This window comes from Cydia amplana, chromosome 7, assembly GCF_948474715.1.
Source record: "Cydia amplana chromosome 7, ilCydAmpl1.1, whole genome shotgun sequence".
In the NCBI taxonomy this organism is placed as follows: Eukaryota; Metazoa; Arthropoda; class Insecta; order Lepidoptera; family Tortricidae; genus Cydia; species Cydia amplana.
In genome coordinates, this window is record NC_086075.1 from 1,659,128 (window position 1) to 1,671,611 (window position 12,484).

General features: G+C 39.7%; 1 protein-coding gene across 1 annotated transcript in view; it reads right to left on the reverse strand.

Annotated features, from left to right (window-relative positions):
* Nucleotides 1-609: 609 nt before the first annotated feature.
* LOC134649411 (uncharacterized) overlaps nucleotides 610-12,484 on the reverse strand; it is a 47,430-nt gene continuing 35,555 nt past the window's right edge. Inside the window, exons 3-8 of the mRNA XM_063504160.1 lie at nucleotides 10,868-11,011; nucleotides 9,049-9,210; nucleotides 8,487-8,669; nucleotides 8,046-8,177; nucleotides 1,612-1,856; nucleotides 610-1,202 (exon numbers count right to left, since the gene is read on the reverse strand). Coding sequence (XP_063360230.1) covers nucleotides 1,134-1,202; nucleotides 1,612-1,856; nucleotides 8,046-8,177; nucleotides 8,487-8,669; nucleotides 9,049-9,210; nucleotides 10,868-11,011 — 935 coding nt within the window. The 3' untranslated portion in view covers nucleotides 610-1,133. The remainder of the gene's footprint in view (nucleotides 1,203-1,611; nucleotides 1,857-8,045; nucleotides 8,178-8,486; nucleotides 8,670-9,048; nucleotides 9,211-10,867; nucleotides 11,012-12,484) is intronic.

The following is a 12,484-nucleotide window of genomic DNA, read 5'->3' on the forward strand; positions in this document are numbered from 1 at the left end:
GTTCCCCATCGCACTTAGAAGAGAACTATTCAGATTTGTTATTTATCTAGTTTTCGATTTAAATAACTATGTATAACAACTATTGTAAAAAGTTACAGATGTTACATTTCGAAAAGTGCGATCATTAAGATGAGTTTAGTTTTTGAACACTTTATAGTATATACGATATACCGTAATCAATTTAATTAAAAGGTCTTTTAAACACCACATAAGTAAGTGTTGCCAATGTAATTAACGATGGTTTAAAGTAGATATTTTTTTTTAAACTATTATGTGCTAAGAACTCGCTTTCGAAAAGAAACATCTGTAACGGAATTCGTCCTTATATTTAATCTGGCTTTAAATATTGGGTTTCGTTAATCGGCTTACAAATAAACGCGGTATACTTCGTTTAAAATTGCTATTATGATACAATCGGTACCTATGGCATAGGATTGGCAGGAACGCATTATAAACTTAACCCCCCAAACAAATGGAAAAGTAGAAAGAACCTATCAGTTGCGCCAGTCCTTTTTTTGAATTAATATTTTCACTTTGTGGTTACTTACTCTAATGCCAACGAACATGTTCCACATTACATGCACCTATGGAAATTAACAGATTTATAATTAATCGAAAAACTTTCCGTCACTGTTTTAAAGAGCAGAATTGAATCTATTATCGTAATAGCAATTTTAATATATTGATTACATTTTAGATATCTGTCGACGTACATTTTACACACAAAACACTTCCTTGTAGCATCACATACAGCAACACTAACTAGCCTAGCTTAAAAGCCAAGCATTCAAATGTCAAAACCTTACAAATTTAATTTGTCATTCTAATTCACTGTTTTTAAGATCCCACAAATACTTGCAGTCTTTTCAGCCATTATAAACCAATTCCTAATTCAAATTTGGAATTCATATTCCATTTTCAGGTGCGTTCCCAAATACTGCGTTCAAGGTCTTTCGCGCCTATTTCAAATCCCCTTTGGATGTGTTCTAAAATATTACACGTCTTCACTTTCGCCTGCGTTCACTGAGTGGCAGTTTCATTTTTTTAAGCCAGTGTTACATCCAGGCGTAAGCTGGGGACCCGTCGGACGACAGTGAATCGAGGGATCGACGCACTGATTTAGAACGCTGTTGTCAGTAAAGCGACGAGCTCGAGCATGGGTTCTCGACGCCTTGCAATTGTTGATCGGGGTTTGTTGACAGCTGGAAGTATAGATTAACAACATTATAATGAAAGTATTGAAATTAGCGGCAATAATTAGTAACCAATAAAATATTATCATGATTTGAGTATTGTATTGAATTTTGCATCAATGTTACTTGTAATTTCTATGAAGTGACGTAAAAATGTATGCGACCTTATACTCATCGATTTTTCAGTGCATTGTTGATTAAATCATTAGGAATTTTGAATGAGGGCAACGTGGTCACATGACAAACACAAACATTTAAATGTATACAAACAATAGGCAAAATGATATCAACTCTTTCTGCCAAAGTAAGGTAACTTTGGCAAAATTGTCCTTGGTTGTCTCGAAATGGTTTGCCAAAGTTAAACATCATTTGACAGAGAGTTGACACCACTCGGAAGGACCAGGAACAACATTCATACTTCTCTAATTTCACATACAGATGGCAGCAGTCCATCCGTGGAGTTGTTGGGAGAGCGTGGAGATGGAGTAGGCGCATGTTTAGGTATCTCTCTCCCCGCATTCATTTTGTCGTGCAACTGAGCGAGACGCATGCTCATCTGTCGCCTCTCCTTCTGCTCTCGCTCCTTCTCCCAACGTCTAGCGCTGTAGCTCCTTATAGAGGATGAACTGCTTTGTACTGAACTTATACTTGGACGTCGGGAACCTGGATCATACAAATTACAGTCAGATTTTGAAATACGATTCATGAAGTCTGTGCGTGCTATGCGATGCTGTGTTTGATGCATAGCTTGAATGTGTAGATAAAAATGTTAAAGCCAAGTTTTTTTTGAGCAAAGGTTTCGAAAGACAGTGAAATGCTTCTAAAGATTTTTATTTGTGACAATGAATATGCTGATTGATATTGAAATATACGAAGTAGTGTCTTGAAGTGTGTGCTTAAAATTAAATTACATAAATAATTGTTATCTGAATGTAATCAGCGACAGACGGACGAATTTAATTACATTTTCATGAAATTTTAAGTTTGCTAGCCTTAAAGACTTAGAAGAAGTATTAAAGACTATAATTTTTCGACGATCAAAATAGAAATACTGTTTACAGTTTTGATCAAATTCTTACTTGTATTGTAAATTACCATCCAAATGTATAATATACCAGTTACGTATAAAGCAGTGTATTCCCATTCTGATCAAGGACGAAAATAAACGAATCGCAACTTTTTGGAACGTTGAGTACATAGCATTTGACCAGTCATAACTTAACCCAGAAGTCCCTGTGGCGATGCGTCAAATACTACACGTAGCTTAGTTTCAATAGTCTATTTTATGACATAAACCGTGATGAGGCAGAAGGCAATGCCACCGAAACTTCTTTGAGTCTTATTTCCTTTTTTGTACCTCTGAACAGCACAATTCTAAATACATTATGAGGTGTGGAACACAACATATAGTCAACAGTGTGACATGAACATTGCAACCAAACGCCAGCATGCAACAGTATGAGTATACTTATACGTATTTTAGACAAAGAAAAGTCTGCAACGATTTTGATAGCACACGTACTGCAAGTGTTATTTTAAACGTCAAACTTCTATGAATTTGTGACGTACAAATAACACACAAATCGTTCGTTGCAGACTTATCTTGGACTGACTCTAGCAGCGTAACTATAATATGACATATTTGATACACCTAGGTGGATACTATACCATTTGAGTTGCCATATCTTATAATTACATTGCTGATAAAGCATGAAGCGAGGTGCGTGTGAAACTGAGGCTTAGCTCACCTTAGCCCTCTACTTTGAAATTGCCTGTATCTATGACTTCTAAATGTTTTTAAATGATTCATTATCATTTTGGCAGATCAAAGGATGGAAAGCTGCAACTTTGAACACAGACAATTTCAACTGAATACTACGCTTCGTGTCTGTGAATTTAGCCTTTTTGTGTTACATATTTAAGCCAATGTGAGGTTAGATATGTGTTTCAGTGTAAGGTCAACTTTACCTCGTTTCTTTATGGCATTGCAAATGTATCATAAATATTATAGCTCGTAACAAGATCAGATGAGAAACGGGCATCTAGCAAATGCCAATACCCTAAAAGTAGAGGTTGAGGATAAGGACAATTGCTCTGGAGTTGCAGTTTACCCACTAGACCTTGCTAATTCAACGGTAGCCTTTAGGTTGGAGATACATTTGCAGTGTCATACAACAACAGTGTGGTAGAAAGAGATAGAAGGAAGGACCATGGCCATCTTGCTCACGCCACAGGAAGGCGCGACAGGTCGCGACTCACACCATATTTCTGAAGACATGCCTTAACCCCCCCATTATGTCTAACGAAGAAAGCATCAAACATGGCGTCACACAAGTAAAGCTCACATGTACGATCCTTCGTTTGGTTCGTCACTGATGAGTCCAATTATGCCATTAAGGGTTAAAGGATCATTTCATTGATTAAGGACACACTGAAGGAAACTATTTATATCTAAGAAAAGATAAAGTTTAACAACTGTAGGGATATAAATATCGTGGCAAGTATCAGAAGAAGCCTGCATACATATGTAGAATCATCAAGACCATACATACAAAGGAAGATTGCGAAGAACTTATTCCACAAAAGTTGTTCCATATTATATGGCTATGGTAGAGGTATACAACAATCAATAATATCGATATAAAGTTACATAAAGGTACTCACTTGTGGTGTAGATGCTTGGAGGATACAACTAAACGGAGTAGCCATTAACAGGCTTTCCCCTCTGTCGAAAATAGGCGGCCAACGGTCATACACAATGTATGGACTGACGTTTATCTGACATGGCTATTTTTACGTTACGCATACATTTGACGTTCCCCTCCCCCGCAAAAATCGGCAGACTGTTTTGTACAGAAAATTACAGACATGGCGTCTCCGTTTGATTATATCCTCCAAGTGTAGATGGGTAGTTCTTGAAACCTAGTACAACCTGTTTAGAATAAGTCCCGCCTATAAGTTGTCAAACGGACGCCGAATCGCCGATGTAGGTTTTATCGAGAACGCATCGCCACTTGAAGAGGATCAATGTAGGAAACGTCAAAACTCAAAAGCAAGGAGTATGACAAACAAAATATTAAGAATATTTTAAAAAATAATGTTGACTAGTCATAATTTTTAAATGGATAAGTAAAGTAATAAATCAAAGTAAATATACTCAAATTGAAGAAGGAGAAAGACAAAGGGTTTACTTGCAAACGCCAGCATGCAACAGTATGAGTATACTTATACGTATTTTAGACAAAGAAAAGTCTGCAACGATTTTGATAGCACACGTACTGCAAGTGTTATTTTAAACGTCAAACTTCTATGAATTTGTGACGTACAAATAACACACAAATCGTTCGTTGCAGACTTATCTTGGACTGACTCTAGCAGCGTAACTATAATATGACATATTTGATACACCTAGGTGGATACTGTACCATTTGAGTTGCCATATCTTATAATTACATTGCTGATAAAGCATGAAGCGAGGTGCGTGTGAAACTGAGGCTTAGCTCACCTTAGCCCTCTACTTTGAAATTGCCTGTATCTATGACTTCTAAATGTTTTTAAATGATTCATTATCATTTTGGCAGATCAAAGGATGGAAAGCTGCAACTTTGAACACAGACAATTTCAACTGAATACTACGCTTCGTGTCTGTGAATTTAGCCTTTTTGTGTTACATATTTAAGCCAATGTGAGGTTAGATATGTGTTTCAGTGTAAGGTCAACTTTACCTCGTTTCTTTATGGCATTGCAAATGTATCATAAATATTATAGCTCGTAACAAGATCAGATGAGAAACGGGCATCTAGCAAATGCCAATACCCTAAAAGTAGAGGTTGAGGATAAGGACAATTGCTCTGGAGTTGCAGTTTACCCACTAGACCTTGCTAATTCAACGGTAGCCTTTAGGTTGGAGATACATTTGCAGTGTCATACAACAACAGTGTGGTAGAAAGAGATAGAAGGAAGGACCATGGCCATCTTGCTCACGCCACAGGAAGGCGCGACAGGTCGCGACTCACACCATATTTCTGAAGACATGCCTTAACCCCCCCATTATGTCTAACGAAGAAAGCATCAAACATGGCGTCACACAAGTAAAGCTCACATGTACGATCCTTCGTTTGGTTCGTCACTGATGAGTCCAATTATGCCATTAAGGGTTAAAGGATCATTTCATTGATTAAGGACACACTGAAGGAAACTATTTATATCTAAGAAAATATAAAGTTTAACAACTGTAGGGATATAAATATCGTGGCAAGTATCAGAAGAAGCCTGCATACATATGTAGAATCATCAAGACCATACATACAAAGGAAGATTGCGAAGAACTTATTCCACAAAAGTTGTTCCATATTATATGGCTATGGTAGAGGTATACAACAATCAATAATATCGATATAAAGTTACATAAAGGTACTCACTTGTGGTGTAGATGCTTGGAGGATACAACTAAACGGAGTAGCCATTAACAGGCTTTCCCCTCTGTCGAAAATAGGCGGCCAACGGTCATACACAATGTATGGACTGACGTTTATCTGACATGGCTATTTTTACGTTACGCATACATTTGACGTTCCCCTCCCCCGCAAAAATCGGCAGACTGTTTTGTACAGAAAATTACAGACATGGCGTCTCCGTTTGATTATATCCTCCAAGTGTAGATGGGTAGTTCTTGAAACCTAGTACAACCTGTTTAGAATAAGTCCCGCCTATAAGTTGTCAAACGGACGCCGAATCGCCGATGTAGGTTTTATCGAGAACGCATCGCCACTTGAAGAGGATCAATGTAGGAAACGTCAAAACTCAAAAGCAAGGAGTATGACAAACAAAATATTAAGAATATTTTAAAAAATAATGTTGACTAGTCATAATTTTTAAATGGATAAGTAAAGTAATAAATCAAAGTAAATATACTCAAATTGAAGAAGGAGAAAGACAAAGGGTTTACTTGGAACATCGGTTCTAACAAAAAGGAAGACAGGATCATAATTTAAGGATCATCATTAAGTCCTCAAAGAGGGATAGGAAACTTATATTTTGGAGGTTGTGCCTTGAAACTTATTAAGATCTATCTAGCGTATTGGATCTTCAGCTGAGCAGGAACATGGGTTTTAGACAACCCTTTCTTTGACTGGACCCAGCAGTTTATGTACTGCCTTTAGTCAAAGAAGGAGACAAGGGCTGATGTGGAGTTTTCGAGAGAAGGAAAGCTATCTTGGGATATTAGTGAAAGAGAAGGACAGCAATATTGACTCAACGGGCATATTTGGAGCATCATGTGCGTGGTGACTCGCGCCGCTAACACCAACGCAACAACTAACGGGACGTCCCATGCGACACTCGCGGCGGACGGGTGCTGGACTCTCGAATTTCTATCTCCGAATTTTCAAAACCGAAGCAACGATTTACCTATATTGGAGTACTAGTATTCCATCAAAATCATGGAAAATGCCCTGAACGTCTTCGGCAAAAGGTATAGCTGCGCTTTTGTTTGTTTGGACAAAGCGATACAACTCAGCATCTTCGATGTTAAGTTTGTTCGTATAGTCTACTCATGACTAGGCATGATTGTACCAGTTTTGGTCATTGCCTCGATTTGAACTTCGGAGTGACTCTCATGTATCTGATGTTTCTATGCCTAACTACCATGTTTAGTGTATTAATTTTTAATTTTACTTTACGTCTTCTTGTTTTGTTTAGGATCACGGCTTAATTTTATGGCAAAAATACTTTCCTATTAAGAAAGTTGATTTGATTTTAATTTATTTCGGATATTCCAATATTATTTTCAAGAACTTTTTATTTTACTTTATTAACTGATCGGCGATTGGCTCTAGTCACACCTGATGGAAAGTGAAAACAGAGCCTAAGATGGACTGGATGGACTTCTAAATATACAGTTTCTCAATCTGGTGTCAGAGATAAAGTGATCTTCGCGAATAAGTGTTAAGTTAATCAAGTATATGTTATGTCCCTCCACGGTACGGTAATTAATGGTGAAGTGATCAGGATTTAGAAACACACCGACTACAATAAGTACGTACATGAGTCTAATTGCCAAAAATTGATAGTGGGACATACTACTCATAGAAGTTGAACTGAGAAGAAAGATTTATGTGGGCAGTTTTAGGAGTGATCTGGTTTACAATAACATGCTCCACGACTAGGGCATCCTTAATAGTGCGATGAAGATGAGCGTAGAAATTCGAGAGTCACTTAGTTGACCATTTGAAATGTGGGTTTACAACTGATCGCCAAAACAATTCCGTTTCTCTCTTAAAGTGTGAAGAAAATGGACAGTCAATTTAGAATATTTGGATACCTATGTTTATCTATTCGCTGCAGTTAATAAGCCTTATAATATACCCATTAAAATTATTTGTAACTAACTAGCTGTGACAGAATGCCAACGTATCTCCCAACAACAACGTACATCATAAACAATCACCGACAGCGTGTAGTTCCAATGTAAGATGCTTCAACTCTAGGTAATCTACCTGCTTCGACAATTAAATCAGTATTTAGTCATTATTTGCCTTTTCTTGCTTGTTCTCTTGCATTTCCTCTTTACATGGCGACCGCGACATGACCCCTTAAGCACCTACTGCATTACTTTCACTACCAGTGCTACTATTTATTAGTAACGAGCCTGACTGCCAATTTTCTTATAAAACTTGCAATTTGAACCAGGCCGCACCCGCCCGCCGAACACCGAACGTGCATTATGGGAAGGCGCGCTGCATACATCGTTATCACCTTTGGCGGCGCACTTGGGCGCGTGCGCGCCGCCGTCCCGCCTTACGGCCTTCAGGTGGCGCGAGATTAGCAAGATGGCCGCCGTGCGCGCCGCACCTGCGCGCGACGCCGACACCGGCACGCCGCGGCGCGACGCCCGTCGCGACGAGCCCGACTCCAGCGTGGCGCCCGTGCCGCCCGAGCGGGACGAGGCCCGCGACGAGGCGCGGGTTCCGCTTAGAGTGCCGCCTGGAAACAAACAAAATGTCCTTAGTCTTCCATACGACAGGATTTCCCCTGACATGTCAGGATTTTTGGTCCTTTGTCAGGATTGCGGGGAACTTCCCGAGTGTCAGGGTTTTTAGAAACCTTTGCTAAGCACTAGAATCTCGCTAAAAGTTTGGAGTTGGCCAGAAGAAAGGGAATGCTGTGCTTTAGCTACAGCTACAGCATACTTATTATGGTCGTCACTATGGTGATGGCGAGATTTTGAGAATTCTCTTAAGTAGAAACGCTTCGCTTCTTCTGGTGCTTACTCGTAAATTTAAAAATATTTACCGGTATGTGTGTCGTTGAGCGAGTACAAACACGGTGGTGTGAGCCGAGCGTCGGCGAGATGCGCAGGGTGGTAGCGCGCGCGTGTGTAAAGGTGTAACACCATGCACAGTAATCCCCCCAGCACGAAGATGCCCGACGCTACGCCGAGCAGCGTCGGCATATCCGCTGTCAGCAACACGAGGTCTGCAAAAAAAGAAGATTGAAAACGCTGGAATCAATCGCATGAAAGACCAACTGAATGTCTATAGTCTATAGATTGTTGATAGGAAATTATATGGCTTTCGGTACCGACGAAAACCAGAAATTCTTTGTTCTTTAATTCGTTTTCTGTACTAAATCAGTAACAGTCTTTGGAGGCAAATTTACGGAGCTCGTATCACATGGTTTTCGAAGACTGCAAAGTACATGTTAATGTCACCTTAGGAGAGGTCCAAGCATGTGTGCGGTACAAGCATTTTGGAATCCCGCCTTAAGATGTGGATTATGTGGAAATCCCGACAGTTCGACACCCGTTGATCCGCATCACAAGCATGTAGGCCAGATAACTTCCACACTAATTTACCTTCAGTGCAGAACACTCTCTGCGTCGGCCGATTGTGTGTCGTACTGTGGTACCCGGGATCGCACTGGCAGAACGCGTTGTGGTTGACCTGGACGCATGACGCGTGGGGGTCGAACGCGCGACACGTCTGCCGGTAGAAGCATTGCTCGCCAAGCTTTTTTGCTGGAATGGAAATTTGCTTATAAGTACCTAGTTTTATAAAGTTGGTCATCAACTTAGGAGTTTTAAAAGTAAAGTTGACAATGGCACAGTTGCAGTGTCTTGTGAATAGTGCTAGTTAAGTTAGTTAAGTAACGCTAAAGCTCTCTCTCTCTTACGAGAAACGGAAATTCTCTAGAATACCTACTTAACTGAAGCGGGTTTTAGCTAGCAATAAGAAGGAAAAAAAGGTTTCCAATAAGATTAGTTTGACGACTTAGTCAATATTGCAGGGAACCGTAGGATTAATGTGCAAATCACGATTAGTCGTTGTAAAGATTGAGTAAATCTTTGTCCAGCATTCGAAGTAGGTACATATATTGGTTGATACGTAACGGATTATAGTGTACATAAAGTTCGCTCGACTACATTGATGGATCTTTGTAAATGCACTAAAGGTTCATTTGGTTTGGCTCCACTGATAGATCCTGTCAATTAGTGGCCGGTGGGTGATATGAGAAGAGAAGACTGATAATTTTACAGAGAGAGAGAGAGGAGACCCCAGACGCCGACGTTTTCCTCAGAAAGATAAGAAGATTTGAGGTAGGTAAGGATTTACCAGAGGTTTTACACATAAGTTACATTTGGTAGTAAAATTGGATTAAGTGGTTATTAAAATATCGTTAAGTGTTTGTGACGGACATCAAGCTGTCCACTTCTCATAAACTACAGTGTGTTAATGAAGCATATTGCACGATTAAATTAAAGAGAGTGAGTTTCTTGATGATAGCAGCTTATTCATTTTCTGAAGACAATATATAGTTAAATAAGATAGATGATAATAAAGGGGCATAGCCAAGTGACAATCGTTTATAGAAAACGAAAATCGAAACTTAAATAATATAGAAACAATCACGTGACATTTCGTTCGCATCTGTCGTCTCGATACCTATATATCTTTACGTTCCCAGCATTAGCGTTTGAGAAGAAGGTTACGATGTCTTGTTTTCTTGGGTGTAACTGTCAGTCGGCAGGCACATTATAAAACTCGACGTAGTCGCGTAACACGGGTCACGGAATATTAAATGTCCGGTGAAAACAAAGGACGTGTTCAAGCGGACATACAGCTACCATCATTATCATTTAGAACGCCTTCCGGATGACCACAGCGAGGCTCCAAACAAACCGAACTAAAAAGAGCTTCTGTTTTAGTTTGCACCGCGAAAAACGCAATGCGAAATTAATCTGTCTCTCTATCGCTCTAATACGCAAGAGAAATAGAGAGGCAGTTAACGTTTTTCGATTTTTCGATGGTACCCCTCAGATGTGAATAAACTTTGATTTATAGCAGTTCTAGGTGGGGCTATTAGGGTTGCCATGCGTCAGGATTTGTCTGGACATGTCAGGATTTTTGACCCTTTGTCCGGATTGCGGTCGGACTTTGCAAGTGTTAGGATTTTTAGGAATGACCACACAAAAAAAGTGGACGGAGGGAGAGGGAATGGTAGATCCACGATAAAGTACACCGCAGAGCGCAGCACGCCGCCGAGGCGTCGTTCAAGTCAAGCTAGGCCAAATCTCCGTTACAAGAAATGTCAGGATTTTTATCAAGACATTTAATTCTTCCATATGGACCCTAGGTGGGGCGAGGGTAATAGACCTCCTAAGGTTTCAACCGTACCTTTAGCGCACCCGCGCGCGACGCCAAGATTGACAGGGTGCTTGGGATCGCATTCACAGGAATTAGACGTCGGGTCGCAGAACACGTGGAGTAGCGCCGGGTTGCAGGTGAACTCGCACGGCGACCCCAGGTACTTGCCCTTTTCTGAAACGGAAAAAAAAACTTTCATTTATTTTCCAACGGTGCTCCCAATGAAGAGAAGCATGTCAATATACCTATGAAGTTCTATGAGGCGATGGATAAGCGTTAATCTTCTATCTTTAATTAGGTTTTCTTTCTAGCATTTGTTTTGTACCTACGTATTGTTACCATCATCAAAGAGAATAGAATTCTCTTTGCCATCCATCATTAATAAAACTTGCTATGTCTCGAACGTTATTAAACTTAATTATTTACCTTATTTACCTACGTCGGCGTCGATCGAGTCCCCAAAACTTTGTCCACGTTGTAAAATCGATTCTCCAAACAGCTTTTATTTAAATATCTTTTAATCTCCATCGACTACCGGTTCCGGCCGATAAGGTTTCGGAAATTAAATTTCAATCAAATAACCGTTGAATAATTTTGCAGGCGAATTATTTTTATTTACGATTTTTTGATAACTGCTTTGATGCTGCGTTTATTGTATAGAGAATGCCTTAGGGTGAAGTCACATCTATCAGCATCGAATCGCATTTACCTGGATGATTTTGGACACACTATACGCATCGCAAGTTAAAGTATGCTGTTACATGTTTTCAGCTGCTAAAGGGTGCTATCGCATGCTTTTATCTGCTAGAGTATGCTATCGCATGCTCTTCATGATCACTATATATTGGTGAAGCCATGTCATAAAGGCAAGGATATTTTTGCACCAGCAAAATCAATTTTTCTTCGTCCATTTTTGTGCATATATTGTAATTATTGCAAGTAAACAAACTAGTGCACTTTGCTAGATGGACATGTTGTGATAATGACGCGGTCTGCCGCCCGCACGCCTCTTCCTTTCATTTGCAGCCTTTCTCATTCCCAAGCATTCCGGCTCACGCTTAAGCAGCCGTTATCAATCGCAAGCGTTATGTCTCACGCGTAATCAACTATTCTCATTCGCAAGGCATCTAGAATCACGTCTTAAGCAGCCGTTCTCATGCTTTATCATGAATGAGCATTCTTCAGTATGTGAAATGGATAGCTACACTTATACGCATTTAATGCTGAAGCTGAATCGATGCGGAAGGGTGAATGAATGCATCTTCGCAACGCATCTTCATACATAATTGCGTTTTTGTATTACAAAATGCGATTCGATGCTGATAGATGTGACTTCACCCTGAAGGCATTAAGTCTGCCATTTGTACAATTTTAAGTCGTGCAATAAAGTTTAAATTCATAAATAAATCCTGGCAGCAAAGAATAAAAAAACTTGAAAAAAAAAACGTTACACACAGACACACTATAAAATGCATTCTTCAATTTCCTGCAGCTGGTCGGGGCCTTGGAACTTTCTCGCTCTAATGGCACTGTCTTTGTTTCCATTTGTTGCGATGTTAGTCGAGACGGCCATTGTTGGGGAACTTACTGGGTTTTATAGGGTTGAAGAATTGTGTGTAAATCGGTTGGGGAGAGCTTTGAAACTTT